General features: G+C 43.2%; 1 protein-coding gene and 1 pseudogene across 1 annotated transcript; one reads left to right on the top strand and one right to left on the bottom strand.

The window, feature by feature from the left end:
- Positions 1 to 23713, top strand: part of LOC139374912 (sodium/hydrogen exchanger 9B2-like) — a 27229-nt pseudogene extending 3516 nt beyond the window's left edge.
- Positions 22952 to 27492, bottom strand: LOC139374913 (CDGSH iron-sulfur domain-containing protein 2B). Its single transcript, XM_071116135.1, has 3 exons — positions 27255 to 27492; positions 24512 to 24726; positions 22952 to 24016 (listed from the first exon to the last, which is right to left on the bottom strand). Exons 1-3 carry the CDS (start codon positions 27355 to 27357, stop codon positions 23927 to 23929), a joined length of 408 nt encoding a protein of 135 aa, XP_070972236.1. The 5' UTR covers positions 27358 to 27492; the 3' UTR covers positions 22952 to 23926.

Below are 27492 nucleotides of genomic sequence, written 5' to 3'. Positions count from 1 at the left end.
AAACTGTTGCATTTACCCTGACTCTGCGTGCAATGAACGCAAGAGAAGTGACACAATTTCACCTGGTTAATATTGCCTGCTAAACTGGATTAGTAGTTATAACTAGTGATTATGATTGATTGTTTTTTATAAGAAGTTTAATGCTAGCTAGCAATTTACCTTTGCTTCTACTGCATTTGCGTAACAGGCAGGCTACTCGGAGTGCAATGGTTAGAGTGTTGGACTGGTTAACTGTGCGGTTGCAAGATTGAAACCCCTGAACAAGGCAGTTAACCCACAGTTCCTAGGCAGTCATTGAAAATAAGAATGTGTTCTTAACTGACTTGCCTAGTTAAATAATGGTATTTTTATTTTTTTATATATATATATATATATATATATATATATATATATATATATATTATTTATTTATTTATTTTAAATAATCGGAAATCGGCGTCCAAAAATACCGATTTCCGATTGTTATGAAAACTTGAAATTGGCCCTAATTAATCGGCCATTCCGATTAATCGGTCGACCTCTAATGTGGACTCCAAGGAACTTGAAACTCGACACTGCTCCACTTCAGTCCAGTTAATGTTAATTTGGGACCCGTTTGGCCCTCCTTTTCCTATAGTCCACAATCATCTCCATTGTCTTTCTCACATTGAGGGAGAGGTTATTGTCTGACCTCCCTATAGGCTGTCTTGTCGGTGATCACTGTTGTCGTCTGCAAACTTAATGATGATGTTGGAGTCGTGCTTTGCCACGCAGTCGTGGGTGAAAAGGGAGTACAGGAGGGGACTAGGCATGCACCCCTGAGGGGCACCAGTGTTGAGGATCAGCGTGGCGACTGTGTTGTTGCCTACCCTTATCACCTGGGGACGGCCGCCAGGAAGTCCAGGATCCAGTTGCAGAGGGAGGAGTTTAGTCCCACGGTCCTTAAGTTAGTGATGAGCTTTGTGGGCACTGGTGTTGACTACAGCTCAGCGTTCAATGAACAACATTATTACATACCTGTTTTGTCCAGGTGAGAGAGGGCAGTATGGAGTGCGATTTAGATGGCGTAGTCTGTGGATCTGTTGGGGCAGTATGTGAATTGGAGTGGGTCTAGGGTTTCTGGCATGATGTTGTGAGCCATGACCAGCCTTTCAAAGCACTTCATGGCTACAGACGTGAGTGCTATGGGGTGGTAATCATTTAGGCAGGTTACCTTCGCTATCTTGGGCACAGGGACTATGGTGTTCTGTTTGAAACATGTTGTTATTACAGACTCAGACAGGGAGAAGTTGAAAATGTCAGTGATAGCAATTGCCAGTTGGTCTGCGCATGCTTTAGGTACATGTCCTGGTAATCCGTTTGGCCCCACGCATTTGTGAATGTTGACCTGTTTAAAGTTCTTACTCACATCGGCTATGGGGAGCGTGATCATACAGTCTTCCGGAACAGCTGGTGGTCCCAATGCATGCTTCAGTGTTTCTTCCCTAAAAGAGAGCATAAAAGGCATATAGCCTGTCTGGTAGGCTTGCGTCACTGGGCCGCTCTCGGCTGGGTTTCCCTTTTGTTGTCCGTAATAGTTATCAAGCCCTGCCACATCCGACGAGCATCAGAGCCAGTGTAGTAGGATTCAATCTTAGTCCTGTATTGATGCTTGCCTGTTTGGTTTGTCTGAGGGCATAGCAGGATTTCTTATAAGCATCCGGATTAGTGTCCTGCTCCTTGAAAGAGGAAACTCTAGCCTTTAGCTTGGTGCGGATTTTACCTGTAATCCATGGCTTCTGGTTGGGATATGTACGTACGATCACTGTGGGGACGACGTCGTCGATGCACTTATTGAGGAAGCCGGTGACTCATTTGGTATACTCCTCAATGCCATTGGATGAATCCCGGAACATATTCCAGTCTGTGCTAGCAAAACAGCTTCATCTGACCAATTCTGTATTGAGGTTGTCTACATGATGAGAATATTATGGAAGAGCGAGGAATATTTTTTGTTTGTCAAGCACCGATCATCATGTCACCAAAATAAGACCCTATTTATTGGAAAGCGGTATCAAGCTCATCACGGTGCACTGTCACTGTAGCCTAATAAACACAATGGTTTCCCAAGTTGTAGTGGGAGGACCACACACCAAATCATCACGACTTCCAAGTTTACTCATACGTGATGGTTATTATACTGTATCAACATTTGTGCATAAAGGTGTAACCACCGCCATTTCGCGCGTAATACATTTTACAGACACAAAAAGATCCCACCATGTTGAACAAACAAATGATCTGCATTTATAAAATTGTACCGAAGCTTACTGTTTCCATCACAGCTGTCACAATTTATTTTTATACAGTAGGACTTTACTCGCATAACTGAAGTTAAAGAAGAGTAAATTCTGCATTGATGCCCTTACTCCCAATCTCATTCCATACTGGTAGCAGAATGCTGAACATTGGAAACTGTTTTACAGTCCTGTTTACCTTCACCTTTGATTGCTCCTGCACTTGGCTGGTTTCCACCTCATATCTCTACAGCCATGTTTGCCTCAAAATGCTTCTGGCCAGTTCCACCAAGCAAACACTCACTGTCACTGCCTTTGACTGATAAACAGGTGACAACTCACTGAATGGGAGCTAGTGCTGGACACAGTCTGACCTTAGGATACAACAGGAGAAGAGCAGAGCAGCAGTGCATCAATGGCCCACCCAACCCCTCAACAGGTTTGCTGTGAGGTTCGAGAAGAAGTGAGGAGGAGAAAGTGAACTGTACTAGATGCCATGATGGAGGACGACCAGCTGCCTACACCTTCTCCCTTGCTGGACCTAGAACACTGTCCCGGAGCCTCTTCAGTAACGAACCATGCAGAGGTATAGTATATCTAGTGCTTTGGCCAAAATGCTAATAGATATCCTTTTACATAATTTAATGATGCTGAAGCTATGAGAAATGGCTGACCGAAAGCTTTGGCGTAATAGTAGACAATTCCACACATATTGATCTTGAATCAGTTTTGAAGGCATTAGTTTAAATGTGTTATTAGCAGTGTACTGTGCACTCTTATTTGGCACTATGTATTTATGGGGTCAAATATTTACTTGAAAACAAAAGTAAAATCATCATTGCTGACTTTCTGTTAGGTCATTTGAAACACCTCGATGTACCCTACCAGCAGATTTGCACATGATTTTTGCCAGCCTCTTTTTACACAGTGTGGTAGTTTCTGTAAGTTGGATCAAAAGCCTTGTTCATGACATTGACTGTTCACATTGCGGCACACTCTTTGTAGTAAAAGTCGGTATCTACTCTTTAGGATAAGCATGAGAACTATTGTTTACTGGGGATGGGTTCTGACTTCTAAACTTGAAACATGAAATGTCCTTGTTCATGGTACTGCGGGAGAGAGGGGAGTGCAGAGGATGTTATTGTTAGACTTCAGGTATCCTATGGAAAGGAGAAGGGCCACAGTCTGGTTTCAGTTGTTGGGTTTTAATTTGAAATACTTGCTACACCAGAAGTGAATGGTTATCTGTAGGAGGAATGTATATGGTGGGGTCAATTAAGGTTGGATATGAGCCAGGGACTTGGAATGTTACAAAGTAAGAGAAAGGCAATCACATGGTTGTGGTCACTGATAAGGATGGATAGCTGTGGATTAGTGAGGAATGGGGGCTGAAGCCAAGTCACATTAAGGGAGAAGGAACAGTTTATTACCCATATCACTTAACGTCCTGCCTTGCAACAGAGATGCATTGGCTGTCCAGATGTGTACGGAGAAGGTTTAAATACCAGTACTTGTGTAAGTGTGTTTTTGTGTTACGTTGCTGTGTAACGCAGTGGGTGACTGCTTGGTTTGAGCTTTACTAGTCGTCCGTGAGTTTTTACTCCCGTTTATTTAGAACCTAACACTGGGAACACAGTAGTGTCTTGTTAGTGTGACCTCTCTGTCAACAATGAGAACCACTTAACATACTGTAGGTGTGACAAAGAAATGGAGGCAAAAAAAGCCAGTTGCATTGGCTCCAGTACCATTCTTATCAACTTTCAAGAGTTAGGCTAGGCTACCCAAAAAAACTTCCTGGCCAAAATCATTCTCTCTTGAGAGATTGCAATGATTTCAGCTCAAGAAGTTAATGCTACAATATGCAGCTTTTTGGGCGACCTGTCCAAATTCAAATAGAAATATGAATTATAGATCAGTTATTCTCATTGAAAGCAAGATCTGTTCTCTGTGCACTATTTCTATGCTTCTGTTAAGTTTAGTTTTTGCGTCTTTTGGTTTTGTACACCAGCTGAAAATATAATCTTTTTGGTTATTGAAAATATATTTAACAGCGGTTTGAATGGTACATTATTTCTCTACACTATACATTGCTTGTTATGTTACATAAACTTAAATTAAGCGTTCTATTCGAATTTTAGCAACCAGAAAATGACGGGGCAATTTCTGCATATTGCACCTTTTAACTGGTTAGAGTACGATAGGAATCTTTTTGAAATAATATAAAAATATCCAGTAGTTACTTTTTCAGAAGCTTGTATTGAAATGGCATTTTTGTAGTAAGAAAGTTTAATTTAAAAAGTATGGCTACGGACACATTTTCATATTGAACTAAGACCCCTTTCCTCTACGTCCATCCTCCCGGTAGTTCCTGGGTGTCAACCAAATTCAGGTGGTGGTGAGCCGGAGCCCAACCCCCCAGGTCACGGAGGAGACCTACTTTATCCCCCGTAACCCGGTGGTGGATGCGGGCACCAACACCGACCCCCCGGTCATCTGCTGTGGCAGGCTCCGACGGGCATGCCCCTGCCCGCCCCGAGGCCTCCTGGCCTCCCTCATCACCAAGGGTGGGCACCAACATAGATATAGGCCACTCTAATATTGTCTAGAGTGGCCTATGGACACCAGAATAGAGATGTAATATAGGCCTAACACTATAGTGGCTTCAATGTGCTGATAATGCCATTTTGGTCTGTTTTTATTTACTTCTGGGCACCAGGGGGGGCTACTGCTACCGTAGAGATGTTACCATGGTGACATTGCTATGGGATCAGGGGTTGGCATCTTGTAGCATTCTGTGCTTGGGCAAGTGGAAAATGGTGGGGGTTTGTAGAACCAGTGTGTTTCTCTCTTTATCCAGCGCACGCTGTTGAACAGTGCCACAGTACCCAGAGGCATTTATATAGCACAAATGGAGTAGGTTTACAGATGGACTAAAGCACAACTCACTGTTCCTGATATATTGCCATTGACAAGTTAACATTTAGGCTTAGTAGTAGACTTTTGAGACCATTGTACCTTGCAAACCAAATCAAGTACAGCACATGCAATTATTTTATTTGGCAGATAAAAGGCAAAAACTACTGGCTACGTACTGACTTCTGACCTCTCCTCCCTCCCAGTCCTCATTGCATTAGTGCTGTTTGGCGTGGTGTGGTCCATCACAGAGAAGGAGTGTCTGCCGGGGGGGAACCTGTTCGGCATCACCGTGCTCTTCATCTGCTCTGTCACCGGGGGCAAACTGGTGGGCCTCATACGGCTTCCCAAACTGCCTCCCTTTCCCCCGCTCCTGGGTAGGTAATGCGAATGGAGAGAGTGCGTGTTTGTGTGTGTTGTAGGTGATGGGGTCTGTCTTGTCTGTGAATGTGCAGCATACAAGTTATATTCTGTAACCTCTACTTCATTTGACTTGTTGAGAATGAGAAGAAATGCCATCTTCAGGGTGTTGAGTGCCCTACATGCTCCTTAGCAACAGTCAGACATGCCATCGGCCTGGCTGCTGGTAATATATATCTGCTGATATAGTAGATAGAATACACCTACTTACTATAATAAGCACACATTCAGATTAAGCACACCCACTCACTATATTTAGCCTGCATGCACTTGCTTGTCCCCTAACTACTACCCTTTACTATACACGGATGGTCAAACAGTCCCCCTATTATTCTGTCTGGCTTTGCCGACGCTGCTACATGTTACTACCATACCTAAACAGTGAAGTGAGTTCATGTCACACCTTATCCCATTTCTAACCAAATGAACACCCTTGTTGACTTAGACTGATAGGAATTGAATGAAACATGTCTTTTCATTTCTCAACAAACAAGAGACTTGGTTGAGCTTTGACCAAAGTCTCTCTTGATGCCGGTAACCACATGAAAAGTCCTGTAGTTTGCACAGACCCCTATAATAAGACAGTGGCCACTCATTTAGCCCGCAAGAAGGTAGAAGGCTGTCGTTCCGGTTCACAGCCTACTCCTCACTTTCAACAGTCCAGAAAGGAGATTGTAGATAATAAAGAAGTGTTTGTGCTGGGTCTTTAATTTCTAAACGTTGATCGTTAGCGTAGTCTATCCGACAGAGCCCACTCCCATAGTCCAGAATTGTAGTAGTCCTGTTAGTTGGATATAGATCTTTAATGTCTCTCCAACCCCTGGGGACGCAGCATTGAAATGGAACAAAGCAGGAATTCCATTTCGTTCAAGCTTTGTTATGGCCTTGAAGGTATTTATTTTTTACTTAGGCTAACCGACAGTCAGTCCCACATTTTTATGCCTGTCTACTGGTTCCTCCCTGCTCAGACAGTAGTCATTGCTTGCGTCCCAAATGGGATGGAATTGTTCTATACTTTCTTGATAATACACTATTAAGCAGGCATTTTATCCAAAGCGGTTTACAGCACAGTGATGTGAGTGCATACGGTTTTGTATGCCACCAATGGGGAATCAAATCCACAACCCTGATGTTGCCTAATGCCACTCTCTTACCAACTGAACCACACAGGACCATATTGATCTTTCTGACCTTCAAAGGCAATTCAATTTCATACAGTAAATGAAAGACTCCACTGTATGCATGTCTTTCTTCAGTTTGCACTATTCCTACATGGAAAGGTTTTTCCTTTACTCTCAAAAGACTCCTATGCCTAGAAGCCTTTTGATATCTTAAACCAATTGATCTTCAACCTTTTTAATATGCAGTTCCCAGACTATCAGAACAAAGAATGTCGTAAAATATGTATTTCTTGGCATTTGAACCAATGTGAAGATGGGAATAATATCTTAGCCTCTGTTTAGCTCTTTTTTTCTATATATTTTTTTTATAAAAACACGTTTGTTTTCAGAACGACCCAGCAAGACATCGTTTTTTGTCCCTCTTGCTGTGAGAGAAAGTCCAAAGAACAACACCATGGTTGCTTATAGAAGTATTAACTTTAATAGTATGATAAAGTATCATTGTTCTGTCATTCTCTACAGGTATGTTATTGTCGGGCTTCCTGCTGCGTAATATCCCCGTGGTAACGGATGCTGTGTACATCGACTACCGATGGTCCGCCTCCCTGAGGAACATTGCCCTTGCTGTCATCCTGGCCCGAGCAGGCCTGGGATTGGATGCCTCGGTATGTCAATAAAACACTCTTTCGGTGGAATATTCTATTCAAAGTGAGAGAGACTTTGTCATTTCTTCAAACAATCATCTTTATTCAATATCGATGAATTATTGCAATAATGAAACCGTCGACCCAACAGTCTTGGTTGTTGGGCCAAGAGCCTAACTGATAATGATAAAACCGAGACCTTATATAGGACTTAAAAATGCTTAGTCAGACTGCTTCCAACTCCCATAAGCCACCTTGGTTATCTACATAGGATGGTGTTTTGCCCCCAACCCGGCTTAGTTTCCCAGATGCCAGGAAGATGACAACAATATTGTTCTAAGCTCTTTCAGGTTATCTCTATCTTGGGTCACACACACCACATTTTGTCTATAGAATGCTTGATCTTACGCCCAGACTAACTGCAGGAAGCTAGAGTGGAAACCATCTCTTTACAGAAATACATGATTAAACAGAACATAAATGTCCTATTTGTAAAGTATTAATCGCTAACTGTCAAACAAACCAGGTAAATATGTAATTTTTCGACCACACTCTCCATAGGCCAAAGCTTTTAGTGTTTAGTCCTTTTCTATTTGTGTTCCTGTGATAACCTGTGTTAAAGGAGAAATCCACTCAAACGGTGTGTATTTTTTTCATTAGTCCACTGTTTGTTACCGTCCCAAAATGTTTTGCATTTCAGCAGTCAAGCTTTCAGGACCTTCAAGAAGCAAAGTGTCACTTGCCACATAATGTCAACTTTACTGCTGACCTGCGAAACATTTGGGGCTAATGAAATGTGGATTGTTCCTTTTAACTTGGGATTGTATCAACAGTGGACAAATGACATTTAGATTTTTCCATTAATGTGTGTGTGTTTGTATACATGTGTGTTCCCAGGCTCTGAAGAAGCTGAGTATGGTGTGTATACGCGTGGGAATGGGACCCTGCATCATCGAGGCCTGCACCGTCGCCATCGCGTCCCACTTCCTCATGGGCCTGCCCTGGATCTGGGGATTCATCCTAGGGTAAACTCTCTGTCTGTCTCGGGTCTGTCGGTCAGTTGTCTAAATTCCACTTAGTATTCTGCAGCCTCCCGATGCATTTGTAAAACTAAAGGGCTACCTAACACCACTTGCTTTCCATTAAGACCGGTGTAGAGTATTTGGCAGCTACTGTAACTCACCGTGAACACTTGAAGTATACTTTATACCAGGGCTCTCCAACCCTGTTCCTGGAGAGCTACCGTCCTGTAGGTTTTCACTCCAACCTTGATCTAACGCACCTGATTCTAATAATGAGCTGGTTGATAAGGTGAACCAGGTTAGTTATAACTGGGGTTGGAGCGAAAACCTACAGGAGGGGAGCTCTCCAGGAGTAGGATTGGATACCCAGCCTTTATATATTTTCATTTCATCCTCTGACTCTTAGCCCCTTGCCCTCTCTCTTCTATATTTCTCTCATCCTCTCTCCTCTTACTCTCTCTCCTGTCCTCTCCACTCATACGGGCTCTCACTCTGATCTATCCATCGTTCTATTCATCCATCCCTCTAAATACATTACCAAAAGTATGCTTGTCGAACATCGCATTCCAAAATCATGGGCATCAATATGGAGTTGGTCCCCCTTTTGCTGCTATAACAGCCTCCACTCTTCTGGGGAGGCTTTCAACTAGATATTGGAACATTGCTGCGGGGACATGCTTCCATTCAGGCACGAGCATTAGTGAGGTTGGGCACTGATGTTGGGCGATTAAGCCTGGCTCGCAGTCAGCGTTCCAATTCGTCCCAAAGGTGTTTGAATGTGTTGAGGTCAGGGCTCTGCAGGTTAGTCAAGTTCTTCCATACCGATCTCGACAAACCATTTCTGTATGGACCACGCTTTGTGCACGGGGCATTGTCATGCTGAAACAAGAAAGCACAATCATCTAGAATGTCATTGTATGCTATAGTGTTAAGATTTCCCTACTGAAACTAAGGGGCCTAGCCCGAACCATGAAAAACAACCCCAGACATTATTCCACCTACACCAAACTATACAGTTGGCACTATTCATTGGGGCAGGCAGAGTTCTCCTGGCTTCCGCCAAACCCAGATTTGTCCTTTGGACTGCCAGATGGTGAAGCGGATTCATCACTCCAGAGAACAGGTTTCCACTGCTACAGAGTCCAATGGCGGCGAGCTTTACACCACTCCAGCCGACACTTGATATTGCTCATGGTGATCTTAGGCTTGTGTGCAGCTGCTCGGCCATGGAAACCCTTTTCATGAAGCTCCCGACCAACAGTTCTTGTGCTGATATTGCTTCCAGAGGCCGTTTGGAACTCGGTAGTCAGTGTTGCAGCCGAGGACAGATGATTTTTCCGCACTACGTGCTTCAGCGGTCCTGTTCTGTGAGCTTGTGAGGCCTACTACTTCACGGCTGAGCCGTTGTTGCTCCTAGACATTTCCACTTCACAATAACAGCACTTACAGTTACCCGGGGCAGCTCTAGCAGGGCAGAAATTTGACGAACTGCCACGTTGAAAGGTTCACAGCTCTTCAGTAAGGCCATCCTGCTGCCAATGTTATCCCTATGGAGATTGCATGGCTGTGTGTTCAATTTTATACAGCATTGATTGTGGCTGGGATGTCAACATACTTTTGTATGTATAGTGTATATCTCAAACTAATTCCTATTAGTAAAGCTGCATCATTAAACACTGTCTATACTCATTGTATTATCCCCCATAACCCCTCCCCTGTCTCTTCATGGTTTGTGATGTCTTCATATTAATCAATCGAATGCATTATTTTTATTTAACATCAGCAGTTGCTCAAAGTGCTTTTACAGTCCTTTGAAACCATCTTCTACAGGGCCATATTATATGATGAACTCTGTCTCCTCTCCTGTCGGTTTGTACTGGCTATCTGCTAAATGGTCATATGACAATATTATTATCAGTATTCATATTACAGGTTGTTACTTCTGAGGTCGCTCTTCAGCCTGGCAACACAAACCTGATGAATATGATATTCTGATGATTAAACCTCACTTTGGCTCTCCCGTCTCTTGTAGATTTGTGCTGGGAGCCGTGTCCCCGGCCGTGGTGGTTCCCTCCATGCTGCTGCTGCAGAAGGATGGCTACGGCTTGGAGCAGGGCATCCCTACCCTCCTCATGGCTGCCGGCAGCTTCGACGACATCCTGGCCATCACCGGCTTCACCACCTGCATGGGCATGGCCTTCGCCACCGGTAGGGATCCAATCAGTCGGGAGCATGTTGATCTGTTCTTCTGCTCTAAGCCAATCAGGAGGGAGGTTGTTGATCTGTGCCTCTGCTCTGAGCCAATGATGCAAGGAGACCACTAGAAAAAGAATAGAACTTATCTGTTTTTGTTGCAGCATTAATAGAAATCTTCCTGCAATCTGTCCTGGATCCAATAGATGACACCCTCACACTTCGGGAATCGAACCTACGAATCCTGTTGTTGCAAGCGCCATGCTCTACCAACTGAGCCACGGGACCATTAGTATGAGCAAACTGCATGTGTTCTGCTATTACTGTGTCTTCCTCTGTATTGCATGCTTTTTATTATTGACTTCCTGCTGGAATCTGTGTCCTAAATGGCATCGCATTCCCTATATAGTGAACTACTTTGACCAGGGCCCGCATAGGTCTCTGGTCAAAAGTAACAGGGTGCCATTTGGGACGATCCCGTCTGTTTTGATATTAATTTCATATGTTTTGTTGTGCTGTGTTCTCTCTGCAGGCTCCATGTGGTACAACCTGCTGAGAGGTATACTGGAGGTGGGAGGGGGAATGGTAGCTGGGGTCCTGCTGGGATTTCTGTTGCGTTACTTTCCCAGCAAAGACCAGGTACGAATCACCATTGAAAGGACTCTGCTTTCAAATCAAATGTTATTTGTCACATGCGCCAAATACAGCAGGTGTATTTAGACCTTACAGTGAAATGCTAACTTACAAGCTCTTAACCAACAATGCAGTTTTAAGAAAATACCCCCTAAAATAAAAGTAACAAATAATTAAAGAGCAGCAGTAAAATAACAATAACGAGGCTATATACAGGGGGTACCGGTACAGATTCAATGTGGGGGGGAATATGTAGGTAGAGTTATTAAAGTGACTATGCATAGATAATAAGAGTAGCAGCAGTGTAAAGGGGGGGGGGGGGTGCGCAAATAGTCTGGGTAGCCATTTGACTACCGTAATTTCCGGACTATAAGCCGCTACTTTATTCCCACACTTTGAACCTCGCGGTTTATACAATGACGCGGCTAATTTATGGATTCATGCCGCCAAAAAACTGAGCACCGTCACATAATGTGACGTAAATTGAGCGCGCTCAAACTTCCCATCATTCTGATTACGGTAGTCATTTTGTCACCCTCATCATGGCAAAGACACGGAGAAATGCATATGATGCAGCTTTCAAGTTGAAGGCGATCGATTTGGCTGTTGGAAAAGGAAATAGAGCTGCTGCACGGGAGCTTGGCCTTAATGAGTCGATGATAAGACGTTGGAAACAGCAGCGTGAGGAACTGACTCAGTGCAAAAATACAACTAAAGCTTTCAGAGGGAAGAAAAGCAGATGGCCCAAAGTATTTGCAGCCACTTGACATCAGTGTAAATCGTGCATTTAAGGTGGCGCTCCTTGTTCAGTGGGAGGCTTGGATGACAAGTGGGGAGAAATCCTTCACTAAAACGGGCCGCAGGCGAAGAGCATCTTATGGTCAAGTCTGCCAGTGGGTCCTGACAGCGTGGAGCATTGTCAAAAAATCCACTATCATCAACGGGTTTCGAAAGGCTGGACTGCTGCGTGTTGAAGGGGCAGCATGAGCCTCCGGATGAAAGTGATGAGAGCGACAATGAAAATGATCCAACATCGGATGAAGCAATTCTGAGGCTATTCAACTCCGACACCGAAGGAGATGACTTCAGTGGTTTCAGTGCACAGGAGGAGGAAGATAGTGACCAAAGACTTTCTTGGTTTTTTGTTACATGCCGTGTTTCTTAAAGCCTATTTATTTTTGTTACAACGGCGTGTTTCGTTTAAAGGCTGTGTAAAGTTAATTTGTTTCAATGTACGGGTAGGCACCTGCGGCTTATAGACATGTGCGGCTTATTTATGTACAAAATACATATTTTTTTAATAATTCAGTGGGTGCGGTTTATATTCAGGTGCGCTTAATAGTCCAGCAATTACGGTAGCTGTTTAGGAGTCTTATGGTTTTGGGGTAGAAGCTGTTTAGAAGCCTCTTTGACCTAGATATGGCGCTTCGGTGCCGCGTGGTAGCAGCGAGTACAGTCTATGACTCAGGTGACACCGCATGGTATAGAGCAGGGGTGTCAAACTCAAATACCCAGTGGGCCAAAATGTAAAACCTGAACAAAGTCACGGGCCAACATTGAACAAATTAACCTTTTAATATGGACCCAAACAAGTTTTGCTTTAACATTGAATATGGAACAAGCATCGCTTATTACCATACAATATATAATTTAATAGTGGAGACATGCAAAATCGAATTTCAAATGAAAAAACACATCAATGGCATTCATTTATTAAATAAATAAAATTTAAATAAAAATTGTATGCCTCTTTTCTATTTGCAGCCTTCTGATTTAAATACCAAAATAAACTTTTTCCACTGGCTAATAATTTTACAAATAAAATGATAATAAATCAATCAACCATTCAAGCCCATGCCTTGTAGCAAGAAAAAGTGCATAAAGAAAACGTTAATTATTGCACACTGGTCTAATCTGATGTGCCCAAGCCAGATACCTGGCATCTCTTCTTGGATGCTAGTTCATCAATGTCTGGGCTCAAGCTCTGAGCTGAAGAAATCCTCAGTATCGAGCGAAGATGTTCATCAGTCAGACGTCTCCTGTGAGTTGTTTTGGTCATCTTCATCGAGGATAAAAGTTGCTCGCATAGATAAGTGCTGCCGAACATGGAGAGCATCTGAGCAGCTTGGGTGCGGAGCTGAGGCATTGTGTCAGGGATGAACCGTGGAAACTGTGCAGCGCCCACAGCATCATACTTTGACTTCAGCGTGTCGTTGCACTGGAGTTCAATCAGCTCCATTTGGATGTTGGTTGGTGCATTTTCCACATCAACTGCGAAGGGATTACTAAGCAGTTCAAACTTGCATTTCTGGGCATCGAAGTCGGCAAATCGCCGGCTAAACTCAGCGGCGAGAACACTGAGTTTTTCAGCAAACTGTGCGCATGGGAACACGGCGGTAGAGATCTGCGCTTTTATGGATTGGCAGCAGGGAAAATGGCAAGGGTTTCCTTGCAGCATCTGATTCTCCCACAGGCACAGTTTAGTTTTGAAGGCCCTCACTGCAGCGTACATGTCTGTGATGATGCGCCCCCGCCCCTGAAGCTGCAGGTTCAGCGCATCGAGATGGCTCGAGATGTCACAGAGAAAGGCCAGCTCACACAGGAACTTTTGCTCCCGGAGCTCTGCTGTATCCTTCCCTTTGGTTTCCAGGAATTGACATATTTCCTCACGCAGCTCGAAACATCTGTTCAGTACTTTTCCTCTGCTTAGCCATCTCACCTCTGTGTGATACGGCACGTCTGCGTATTCCGAACCACACTCCTCCAGAAAAGATTTAAACTGGCGGTGATTTAGACCTTTGGCTCTTATAAAGTTAACTACCTGTGTTACTGTGGTCATAACATGTTCCATCTTTAGGGCTTTGGCACACAGTGCTTCCTGATGTATGATGCAGTGGTAAACAGTTAGCTCACCTGCACAGTTCTCTTCCCGCATCTTCTCCCGAACCATGCCCACCAGTCCACTCTTTTTACCGCACATCGCTGGCGCACCATCTGTCGTTAATCCAACGAGTTTATCCCACGGCAGCTTTATTTCAGTTACACATTTGGAAACCTCCTCAAAGATTTCCTTTCCTGTGGTTGTGCCATGCATTGATTTGAATCCTAATAGCTCCTCCATAACACACAGATTTGAGTCCACTCCACGGATGAAGACTGACAGCTGAGCAGTATCAGAGGCGTCGCAGCTCTCATCCACAGCGAGGGAGAACGCAACAAAATCTTTTCCCTTTTCCATCAGCTGGTCATACAGATTGGTGGCAAGATCACATGTGCGATCAGCTACTGTGTTCCTGCTCAGGCTCACGTTTGAAAATGCTTGTTTTTTCTCTGGGCATACGAGGTCACAAACCTTCATCATGAACTCTCCCTCATTAAAGGGCCAGGCTGATTTTGCGATCTCTGCTGCCACTATATAACTAGCCTTTACAGCAGCCTCGCTTTGTGATGTGGCTTTTTTAAACATATTCTGTTGTGAAACCAAACTTCTTTTCATCTCCTCTACTTTCTGGCTCCTTTGAGTCATGTCCAGGTCCTTGTATTTGTCATGGTGTTTCGTTTCATAGTGTCGTCTAATGTTGTACTCCTTACTTACAGCCACGTTGACTCCACAAACAAGACAAACAGGTTTGTCTTTTACATATGTAAACAGATATTCTGCCTCCCACTTGTCCAGAAAGCTCCTGTTTTCTGCCTTTCTTTTCGCCATTTTTGGGAAGGGTTAGCTCGCTGACAGTTGTAGCGTCTATGTTGCTATGACTACTGTCACAGAGGAGAGAGCGTTTCTGGGTCCTGTCCTGATTGGCGCGCGAAAACAGCAGAGCATTATGGGATTCGTAGTATTAGTGGTGAATGCGCTGTATAATACCGGCGGGCCAGCTCTAGTAGTAATTTGGTATTGTCTCGCGGGCCAAATATAATTACCCCGCGGGCCAAATTTGGCCCACGGGCCAGAGTTTGACACCCATGGTATAGAGGTTCTGGATGGCAGGAAGCTTGGACCCATGTACGCTTGGACCCATGTACTGGTCCGTACGCACTACCCTCTGTAGTGCCTTGCGTTCGGAGGCCGAGCAGTTGCCATACGGGGCAGTGATGCAACACGTCAGGATGCTCTCGATGGTGCAGCTGAATAACCTTTTGAGGATCTGAGGACCCATGCCAAATCTTTTCAGTCTCCTGAGTGGGAATAGGCTTTGTCGTGCCCTCTTCACGACTGTTGGTGTGCTTGGACCATGTTAGTTTGTTGGTGATGTGGACACCAAGGAACTTGAAGCTATCAACCTGTTCCACTTCAGTCCCCCCGATGAGAATGGGGGCGTGCTTTGTTCTCCTTTCCCTGTAGTCCACAATCATCTCCTTTGTCTTGATCACGTTGAGGGAGAGGTTGTTGTCCTGGCACCACACGGCCAGGTCTCCTCCCTATAGGCTCTCTCATCGTTGTCGGTGATCAGGCCTATCACTGTTGTGTCATCGGCAAACTTAATGATGGTGTTGGAGTCGTGCCTGGCCGTGCAGTCATGAGTGAACAAGGAGTACAGGAAAGGACTGAGCACACACCCCTGAGGGGCACCCGTGTTGAGGATCAGCGTGGCAGATGTGTTGTTACCTACCCTTACCACCTGGGGGCAGCCCGACAGGAAGTCCAGGATCCAGTTGCAGAGGGAGGTGTTTAGTCTGAGTCTTTAGCTTACTGATGAGCTTTGAGGGCACTATGGTGTTGAACGCTGAGCTGTAGTCAATGAACAGCATTCTCACGTAGGTGTTCCTTTTGTCCAGGTGAGAAAGGGCAGTGTGGAGTGCAATAGAGAGGAAACTGGACTGTGGAGTTGACCTATAACGGAGCTCAGTTTTCTCAGTAGCGTTTCCCTTTCTCAGTAATGTTACTCCAGGGACATAGTCCTTGTTTGGAAAACCTTTAGTAATACATCCTTCCTTCTCTCTCACTCTTTCTACTGTAGAACAACGTAGTGATGAAGCGCTCATTCCTGCTACTGGGCCTGTCGGTGTTTGCCGTGTTCGGCAGCAACGTGGCCGGCTTCCCCGGCTCGGGGGGCCTCTGCACCCTGGTCCTCGCCTTCCTGGCCAGCCTGGGCTGGAGAAGGTCCAAGGTCAGTCAATCACACACACATACAACCCCATCCCGTGCCGACCACTCACTCAACCCGCCGTACCCTGCATCTTCTAGCTAGGCACTTACACTCTCACCCAAATGCCCCCCGAGCCCTTACCTCAGTGGACTCAACTAAAGCATTGGATGTTCCAGTGCAGCACAAACTGCTGTCTTAAAACACAGTGGGACCCTTCCAATCAGGATAGAGGCCAATCCCAAATATACAGTCAGTCACATCTCGTATTGTCTCTATGGGAGGCAGATTCTCCAGTAGAGTAACACAGTTGTGAAGTCTTGGTGTTTGCTGAAGTCTCTCTGTAGTCTGGTTTGTGTCGTGGGTGGTTTTTAATGTTTTTATTGCTTTATCACCTCTCCATTTGCTCTACTTTCACAAATTGTATTTGAAAACGTCAGTACTTTGAGAAACCGTAACGTGTGTCTCCGTAACGTGTGTCTGTCTGACTTGGTGTATGTGCAGGTCCCTGTGGAGGATATAGTGGGTATTGCCTGGGAGGTGTTCCAGCCACTGCTCTTCGGCTTGATCGGGGCCGAGATCCAGATCTCAGAGATGGACAAAAACACTGTCGGTGAGAACACAAACATCCTCATAAACACACAGTCAGTAAGAACACACACAACGTATACATTTATACCCCGCTCTTTGGAGATAATCTATTATTATAAAGTGTTTATCATTCAACCCCCTCTTAACTTCTCTGTCCCACCAGGCCTGGGCATAGGCTCTCTGGCCATTGGTCTGCTGGTGCGCGTTCTCTTCACCTTCGTCTGTGTGCTGTGTGCCGGCTTCAACTTCAAAGAGAAGCTCTTCATCGCTCTGGCCTGGCTACCCAAAGCCACTGTACAGGTACTTAATGTTAAATAGAAACTACTGTGGCCTGGAGTGGTCTAAACCCCTGCCTCTGGAGCACATGTACAATGTACTACCTCTGCCAGCATGGGCTCGAATCCAGCTTACTGCTCTTTCAACATTCTCCTCTCCATTTCGCTGTATCCAATAAGCATACAAAACAGGATCAAAGGATGAATTTTGCTTAACACGCAAAATAACCATAACATTTGAATATTCTAACTAGTGATTGCGCGACTTGCAACACCTATTATTACCTATGTCTGCGTTATTTTAACTTTATGACAGAGTTCCAGCTCTCACAATGTTGAGGGTGACGTGGCCAATGTGTCGATCTCCTCCCCTCCTCTTCTCTCCCTAGGCGGCCATTGGCTCCACAGCGCTGGACATGGCCCGCACCAAGGAGGATAAGGAGCTGGAGAAGTATGGCATGGACGTGCTGACAGTGGCCGTGCTCTCCATCTTGCTCACCGCCCCCATAGGGGCCCTGGTCATAGGACTCACAGGACCTCGCCTGCTGCAGAAACCAAAGAACGCTGCCTGGGGTGAGGACGCACACACAGAATTTGCAAACACACTGTCTGCATAAATGCACAGACAGAAGCACACAGCAACAGGAAGGACTGCCACACCATCGCTTTTAAAATAGAAACACACAAAAACCCACACCTACTACTAACCTAGCTTGAGTGTCAGCTGTTATCCCCACATGATGTACAGTGGCTTGCGAAAGTATTCACCCCACTTGGCATTTTTCCTATTTTGTTGCCTTGCAACCTGGAATTAAAATAGATTTTTAGGGGGTTTGTATCATTTGATTTACGCAACATGCCTACCACTTTGAAGTTGCAAAATATTTTTTATTGTGAAAAACAAGAAATAAGACAAAAAAAACAGAACTTGAGCATGCATAACTATTCACCCCCCAAAGTCAATACTTTGTAGAGCCAGCTTTTGCTGCAATTACAGATGCAATTACAGTCTCTTGGGGTATGTCTCTATAAGCTTGGCACATCTAGCCACTGGGATTTTTGCCTGTTCTTCAAGTCAAAACTGCTCCAGCTCCTTCAAGTTGGATGGGTTCCGCTGGTGTACAGCAATCTTTAAGTCATACCGCATATTCTCAATTGGATTGAGGTCTGGGCTTTGACCTAGGCCATTCCAAGACATTTAATTGTTTCCCCTAAACCACTCAAGTGTTGCTTTAGCAGTATACTTAGGGTCATTGTCCTGCTGGAAGGTGAACATCCATCCCAGTCTCAAATCTCTGGAAGACTGAAACAGGTTTCCCTCAAAAATGTCCCTGTATTTAGCGCCATCCATCATTCCTTCAATTCTGACCAGTTTCCCAGTCCCTGCTGATGAAAAACATCCCCACAGCATGATGCAGCCGCCTGGGGACGGGGACGTGTTCTCAGGGTGATAAGAGATGTTGGGTTTGCGCTAGACATAGCGTTTTCCTTGATGGGCAAAAAGCTCAATTTTAGTCTCATCTGACCAGAGTACCTTCTTCCATATGTTTGGGGAGTCTCCCACATGCCTTTTGGTGAACACCAAACATGTTTGCTTGGACACTCTTCCGTAAAGCCCAGCTCTCTGGAGTGTACGGTTTAGTGGTCCTATGGACAGATACTCAAATCTCCGCTGTGGAACTTTGCAGCTCATTCAGGGTTATCCTTGGTCTCTTTGTTGCCTCTGATTAATGCCCCCCTTGCCTGGTCTGTGAGTTTTGGTGGGCAGCCCGCTCTTGGCAGGTTTGTTGTGGTGCCATATTCTTTACATTTTTGAATAATGGATTTAATGGCGCTTCGTGGGATGTTCAAAGTTTCTGATCTTTTTTTTTATAACCCAACCCTGATCTGTACTTCTCCACAACTTTGCACACATGGACTTTATTTAAATATCACAATCTAACTAATTAAGTGACATCTGAAGGTAATTGGCTGCACCAGATCTTATTTACGAGCTTCATAGCAAAGTGGGTGAATACATATCCACGCGTCACTTTTCTGTTTTTTATTTATTTTTAATTTTAAGAATCTTTTGGGGGGGAAAATCATTTCAATTCACCAATTTGGACTATTTTGTGTGTGTCCATTATATGACGTCCAAATAAAAATCCATTTAAATTACAAGTTGTCATGCAACAAAATAGGAAAAACGCGAAGGGGGGTGTGAATCCATATTTACTATTTGGCCTATAGTCTTATTTAGTTTATACTCACTTGGAGGCACTTCAGTTTCTCTCGCACACACATGCAAGCACGCACACACACTGCAAAGGCAATTTTTTTATCATTATTTTCTACCCTTTTTCCTTGGATATGCAGAGCGGGAGCAAAGCAGAACTATAACCGAGACCCCAATCACCTACGAGAGTACCCTCTGATGGCGGGAACCAGGAAGTACACTTCACCAAGGAGGAAATTACATGGATGGATCGTAGGGAAATGGGGGCACTTCAAGCGTGCATCTAAAATGGCACCCTATTCTCTTTAAAGTGTTGTACTGTTTAGAGAATATGGTTCCTATTTCAGACTCTGGTGACACCCAGGATAATGCCTTTCGGACAGTGGGGTCTCTCATCTGTGTGTCTGTCCTTGGTGTGTTTGACATCCTGCAGCGTTTATTTATATCTCCCCGAGGGTAGTTTCCAGGACTCGAACTACAGCTGCCACTCAACCAACAATCCACTATATCCAAGCATTATGCACTATGTTACTATTAAAATGATACCCTATCATTAAAAGTGGTTTGATGAGCTGAGCCACTAGAATTTAATGTTTTTGACATTGACTATCAGGCATATTGTGTGTTCATTATCATACACTGTATGTACGCCTTCACAGCATTTATTTTTTGTCCTTAGGCTTTACACATCAATTATTTACCAGCTGCTGATGTTGTATTCTGTGTGAATGTAATGTATTTATGAGAAGGTTGTTGTACTAGCTTGTTGTGCAGTTTGATTCAAAGAAAATATTATATTTTGCGTTGGACTGTTGTTGCTAGCTAGACTCTGGACGAAGGCAAGACAATTTGATTTATTGTACGTTACCATTTAAGCAATATTCAAATCATGTGCACTAAATGTGACTGAATGTCACAAAAAACATGAATAATATGGACCCCTTGCTAAGATATATTTATGACGGGGGTCTTTCATGCAAAATCAGTGTGGCTCAGATAATAGCGTCACATTCAGAGCAATATACTGTAAAATCTGTTTAAGAAAAGACTGCCAAACAGTCATTTTATTTGTTCTATTTTATCGTGTTTTTATTATTCAGTATTTATGATTTTGATTCCATAAAGAGTTAATTGTGCAGTTGATTTAGAGATACTTTTGTTACGTTTGTATGGACTCTTGAAAGGGTCCCTTTAGGTTTTTCAGTAGTAATTTGTAATATATCATACCATTTAAGAGTCCTGTTTTAACTTTTGAAACTTGAACTGTTAAATTGTTTAAAAAAAATGTATTTTCTGAGATCAAAGCACATTTTCTGTTAAACCAATTCCATTTGCTCTAGATTACGTATATGCTGTAGGTCTAGCTCAACTGGAATATTATACCCGGAAATTATTTGATATTGATAGAAAATGTCAACACTGGCCCTTTAAGGAAAGTGGTAGTCTTTTGACACTAAGAACACATTAAGGACACCTTCCTAATATTGAGTTGCATCCCTTCCTTTTTCCCTCAGAACAGCCTCAATTTGTCCGGGTATGGACTCTACAAGGTGTCGAAGTGTTCCACAGGGATGCTGGCCCATGTTGACTCCAATACTTCCTACAGTTGGCTGGATGTCCGTTGGGTGGTGGACACACAGAGAAACTGTTCAGCATGAAAAAACCCATCAGCTTAGCAGTTCTTGACCCAAACCGGTGCCATACGATTTTTAAAGGCAATTAAATATTTTGCTTCATTCACCCTCTGAAGGGCGCATTCAGAAAGTATTCAGACCCTTTTTTTACATCAGTATTCAGACCCTTTTCTATGAGGCTTGAAATTGAGCTCAGGTGCATCCTGTTTCCATTGATCATCCTTGAGATGTTCTACAACAAGATTTGAGTCCACCTGTGGTAAATTCAATTGATTGGACATGATTTGTAAAGGCACACACCTGTCTATATAAGGTCCCACAGTTGACAGTGCATGTCAGAGCAAAAACCAAGCCATGAGGTTGAAGCGCCAAGACAGGATTGTGTCGAGGCACTGTACCAAAAAATTTCTGCAGCATTGAAGGTCCCCAAGAACACAGTGGCCTCCATAATTTTTAAATGGAAGAAGTGTGGATCCACCAAGACTTCCTAAAGCTTGCTGCCTGGCCAAACTGAGCATTTGGGGGAGAAGGGCCTTGGTCAGGGAAGTGACCAAGAACCTGATGGTGACTGACAGAGCTCTGTGGAGATGGGAGAACCTTCCAGAAGGACAACCATCTCTGCAGCACTCCACCAATCAGGCTGTTATGGTAGAGTGGCCAGATGGAAGCCACTCCTCAGTAAAAGGCACATGACAACCCGCTTGGAGTTTGCCAAAAGACACCTAAAGAACTCAAACCATGAGAAACAAGATTGTCTGGTATGATGAAACCAACATTTTACTATTTGGCCTGAATAACAAGCGTCACATCTGGAGGGAACCTGTCACCATCCTTACGGTGAAGCGTGGTGGCAGCATGTTGTGGGTATGTTTTTCAGGGACTGTGAGACTAGTCAGAATCAAGGGAAAGATGAACAGAGCAAAGTACAGAGATCCTTGATGAAAACCTGCTCCAGGGCGCTTAGGACCACATTCTGGGGTGACGGTTCACCTTCCAACAGGACAATGACCTTAAACACACTGCCAAGACAAAGCAGGAGTGGCTTCGGAACAAGTCTCTGAATGTTCTTGAGTGGCCCAGCCAGAGCTGTGACTTGAACCCGATCGAACATCTCTGGAGAGACCTGAAAATAGCTGTGAAGGGATCCAACCTGACAAGACTTGAGAGGATCTGCAGAGAAGAATGGGAGAAACTCCCCAAATACAGGTGTGCCACGCTTGTAGCATCATACCCAAGAAGACTTGAGGCTGTAATCACTGCCAAAGGTGCTTCAACAAAGTACTGAGTAAAGGATCTGAATACTTATGTAAATATGAGAATCTAAAAATCTGGTTTTGCTTTGTCATTGTGGGGGATTGAGGGGGGGGGGGGGGGGGGGGGGGGTGAACAATTTGATCAATTTAAGGCTGTAACAAAATGTCAAGGGATCTGAATACCTTCTGAATGCACAATCCATGTCAAGGCTTAAAAATCCTTTAAACTTGTCTTCCCTATATCTGCAATACACCAATTGAGGTGGATTTAACCAGTGACGTCAATAAGGGATCATAGCTTTCACCTGGTCAGTCTTATGGAAGGAGCAGGTGTCCTTAACGTTTAACACTCAGCGTAGATGCTACATGTACTGTAATCATGTTTTGTGTTAGAGGTGAGCAACGTTCTTATCTTTAATGTGGTGATATAAGGGGTCAGATGTTTCTATCACCATCAAAAAGCATAGGTCAGGTCCTAGCATCAAGGTTTTGGTATGGAAAGCAGACGCAAACAGTAACTGGTGCTGCTGGTGTCCTTAGGTTATGTTGGCATATAAAAACTCCACCTAATCGTTGTCAACATTTTTGTGCAAACTCATGGGAAGTGTGTTTCAAATTATTGTAAATCAATTCCCAAACTTCAAGGCCTGTTTCTTCTTGCCATTTGACAAAACTCCTTTCCTAAAACAAAGTAACTCGGGTCAACTTTTATTTTACAGAAGTCCACAGGCGGGCACAGTTTGCCTAAATCCCAGTAAAACTGGTATTTAACATAAGGATCAGTAAACAAAGGATCAGCTACCTTCTTCAAATCTCATGATGAATGTATTAAGAAATATTTGCAATACATTCAGTTTTAATGCAAAGTCAATCAGACAACTGACATGTTTGATACTGTAAAGGCAAAACATTGAATTGCTTAAATATTTGTAGAAAAACAAGGGTTCGTTGTTGAGTGGAGGAGTTTTGTGAAATTGAGATGTCTTAAGATCGTCAGGTTGAATACACAACAGTATGAACACAGAATTAAGGCAAGTTTTATAAGGTTAGGAACAAAGAAATGGCAGAGAAAATAAATCCTGGAAGTGTGTTTGTATGCAAGTGAAAGACTTCAAGCTTGCAGTAGTTCAGAGATTGAAAAGGCTAAGTATACATATTTTTTTCAACTTAACAAAATGTACTGCTACCCTAATTGCAATCATGTTTCAAGTTCAAATTCCCCTCAATGTGATTCCAATAGTTTGGAACCGAGCGGTGCTACCAAGGAGACCAAAGTGAACTGTTTCTAACGAGAGCTGCTAGCCAGACTGGAAAATGGCCACTGTACAAAAAGTTCTCAGAAGGAGACAATAAGAGGGAGTGGTGATAGTTTGAAAGGTTTTATGCTACTCTGTGGTATAACCTCTGTTAATGTCCGTTATTGTCAAGTTGAAATAAATAAGATTTACAAAAGTGCTGATGGTAAAATCTTTGAGTTAACGTGCCACCAACATTTCTACAGCATATCACGACCAAAAGGAAAGTATGTGCCTTTTTTTTTTTACCAAAACAAAAGACAAATTGGAACAGTGCAAAAGGTCATGCCCTAAAATACAGACTTTTTTTTTAAAGAACCAACGACAGAAGTAGGGAGTGAAGATGGCGGCTCCTTCAGTGTTAAAGATGGATTATATTATCTTCTTCTTGAGTATGAGAGGCCCCACGTTGTCTCCAGTCAACTCATTGTGCTTTATGTGTGATTTGTCACAAACAGGAAACTGCAACAGGAAACAACTTAATATTAGACTGATACGTACAGTACGAGGCATTGCTTATAGATAGGCTAACTTGAGCCCCTCCCCTCCATAGTTGACCATTTCTTAACAGTCATAAGCTTCCCTTTGGCCTCAAGACAGTGAGAATGGAAAAAGAAACTGTTGGTATCTGCATAAATTGCTAAGGTTAGAAGACCACTAGCTATTGCTATAAGTCTTTGCATCTAACATGATCTAAAACCAATCTCAAGCCAACTCCCCCCACCCCATTCCCTTGGCACCGATGCATGAAGGCTGATCAGGGCCTTTTTTCAAAAAGCGTCCCAGAGTAGTACTGCGATCTAAGATTAGGTTTCCCCTGTCCAGATCGATCATAATGGATAATATTATCAGGCAGTATTGATCCTCAGCACTCCTGAGAGACTTTGAATATGGGCCCTGAAATTACTAAGAAGGTGTAGTGTTAGCAATAACCATCCAACTCTCCCTCTAATTTACCGTTTTGGAGCGCCAGCAGCGGCAGTAGCAGACATTTGTGCTCTTCAAGTCCTCAATATCTATCTCGTTGACCACTTTGGGGTTCTCCTTCTGGATCTTCAGGTTGATCAGGCTGTCCTTCTGCTTCTTCTTCTTGGGCAGGAAGGGCCGGATGGTGAGGTAGCCCAGCAGGGCCAAGATTCCCAGGAGAGGCAGCAACCGGAGCCAATCAAGGACTGGGAAGAAAACACACAGGCACAAGCACAGGTAAAACACGCAGTGATATTGGATCTCCTCAATTGTTCCACCCCTGCGGTTCCCATAACATGCCGCCTCGCCCCATAACATGGGGTTATAGCGAGTCATACAATTACACAACATGTATAGAGTACCACAGTATGAATCATAAAACCTAGAGGTCAAACTAGGAAATGGTTCCAATCGTTTTCCCACCATTCATTTTTAAAATAAGGGCTTACCATGGCATGAAGTTTTGGTAACCATTTAAATCTCTAAGACAGGGTGACAATATTTTCACCTGTATTTACCCTACAAAAATGAAATGCTAATTAGCTGCTAATGTGGCTATCATAAAGAACTACAAATGCCATGATGATCTGGACGAGACTGACGAATTCAGGCAAAGGTAAGAATCTCTGGATTAACTGTCTAATGTTAGCTAAATTTAGTAATTAATAAATTGCCTACATTTCTTTCAATTCTGTCAACTGTCTTGTGCAATTTTTTATTTTACACAATACTTGTTAGCAAAGGTGTAGGCTTGAAATTATGTGCAGAAGCTTGCATGGATTTGTAGTCTTGCGCGATGTCTACTTTGATGCTAATTAGCATTTTCAAATCAGTAAATATATTGATCAAAGTCATCTTGTCTGAAAGAGATTTACATGGTTATCCAAAAAAAATAAAAAAATAAAAATAAAATCAGGTCCATCCTGTCAATTATCTTATTCATTAAGATCTTAAGGCAAAACTGATTCTATATCAGCTCTCAAACCATCTTAGTATCTGATAGGCTGGCCTACCCATCGATGCACAGTTCCAAGAGGCCAATATAACAGTGGATAATGTCCCATCCATTATTCCATTGACTATGACAACTTTGAGGGCTGTGTATTTGAATCTCAGGGCAATTAAATTAAATGGCTTTTGATTAAAAAGAAGGGTGACTAAAGGGAGAAAGTTAATCTCATTATACGATTTCTCGACTTCAAAAAGGCAAATGTAAAAACACCATAAAATCCAGACAAAATAATTTAATGAGGTGCTCACCCTTAAAGCTGCTAGACTGAATTTTGCTGCGGAGGCATCGTGTACACAGGCATCAAATTCTGATCTCTTTTCCACTAATTGGTATTTTGAGCAATCACATCAGATCTTTTTACATCAGATTTTTTTCAGAGCTGATCTGATTGGTCAACAATTAGTGAAACAAATACCAGAATTGGTCTGCCTGTGTAAACACAGTCTTATATTTTTTTCCACTAATTGGTCTTTTGACTGTCTAAACACAGCCATAGTGTCTTTAGATTCCTGCAGGGACCTTTCACTTGACTCCCATCTTTTCCTGAGAGTGAAAACATTAACATGACAAATGTAATATAGGGGTGGAAAAACCTCAGTACTTATGCTACTGACTGCAGGCAAGTTATAACTTCAAAACTACACTGAACGGCAATGAAATTAACAATTGAGCTTCCAGTGCCATGTCAATTATTCCAGTCGCTTCATGTTTATGCATCTCCTATAGATTTGCTACCGAAGACTTAAATCAATGTTTACAATGTCAATGATTTTCAGTATGGAGCATCTCAGAGCAATGGGAGAAACCATAATTTACCACCACTGCTTTCCAGACATGGGTTCAAATCCTATTTGAATTCATTTCAAATATTGTACTCTGTGCTTGATTGGGCTTGTCTGGCTTAATGGACAAATATAATAGTCCCACAACTGCAAACCCCTCCCATCTGGCAATTCAGACAGAATTAGGGGAAAACACTCAAAAGTTTTTGAAAGATTTTGAAATAGTACCCATGTCTGTTAATCCTCTCACAACTACTCAAAGGCTAGTGTGTGAGCCGCATTCAGGTGTAAGGTGAGAGGAATCTGTTCTCCATTGAGTAAGCATGCCATCCTAGATTTACACTGCTCTATGGGAATACCATGAGAGGGTATTTCATGTTTTGCAGCTAAGGCAAAATAAAGGTTTGTAGATGCAATGTTTAATGACATCAAATTATTGAAGCTTGGAGATGGTTGTTTATGCACACAGGAGTATGTAAAACACGCATAGCCTGTATATCAAAGTATAAGCAGCCTCAACTTGGATTTTAATTTGTACATATTTTGTTGTAGTCTAATGTTTCATATGCTTGGAATAGTTCCCTTCCATAGCCAAGAGAAGAAATGTGCTACATACAAACGAAACACTTGTTTGGCTGTACAATTAATAAGTTTCCACTCGGAGTCTGATACATGTTCTTGTACTGTTACAATGCATCTCAAAGTAGTGCACTGTTAAGCTACCCTTCAATGTTCAATCAACTTGACCTGAGCCAAGTAAGGAACTTCATTCAGTAGGAAGTGGATTAGCACTTTTACAGCCACACAGAACCCGAAAATCTATAAGAAACTTGGAAAAACAGCACTAAAACTGGCGAACTACTGTGGCTAATATTGTAGGCAGGCATGCATGGGGACAAACTATTCTGTCTTTCCTTTTTTCAACACCGTAACAATTTACCTGTTAACCTCGCAAATCCTCCGATCGTCTCAGGAAGGGGGAACTTCTTGAGGTAGGCTGGAAGCTGGGTTTTTATGATCTTTGAAATAGTTTCTAAAACCATCTTGAATGAAACTATAGGCAGGTTTGAGCTGGATATTTCTTGAGGTCCGTTTGCGTCATTACGCTATTTTAGAAGCTCAAGTCTTGACAGTTGCGTACAAATTGTCCGTGCAAAAGAAATAAATAGAGAAGACGC

Source organism: Oncorhynchus clarkii, chromosome 19 (genome assembly GCF_045791955.1).
Source record: "Oncorhynchus clarkii lewisi isolate Uvic-CL-2024 chromosome 19, UVic_Ocla_1.0, whole genome shotgun sequence".
NCBI lineage: Eukaryota > Metazoa > Chordata > Actinopteri > Salmoniformes > Salmonidae > Oncorhynchus > Oncorhynchus clarkii.
The sequence above is the reverse complement of the archived record's forward strand: the minus strand, read 5'-3'. Positions and strand labels throughout refer to the sequence as shown.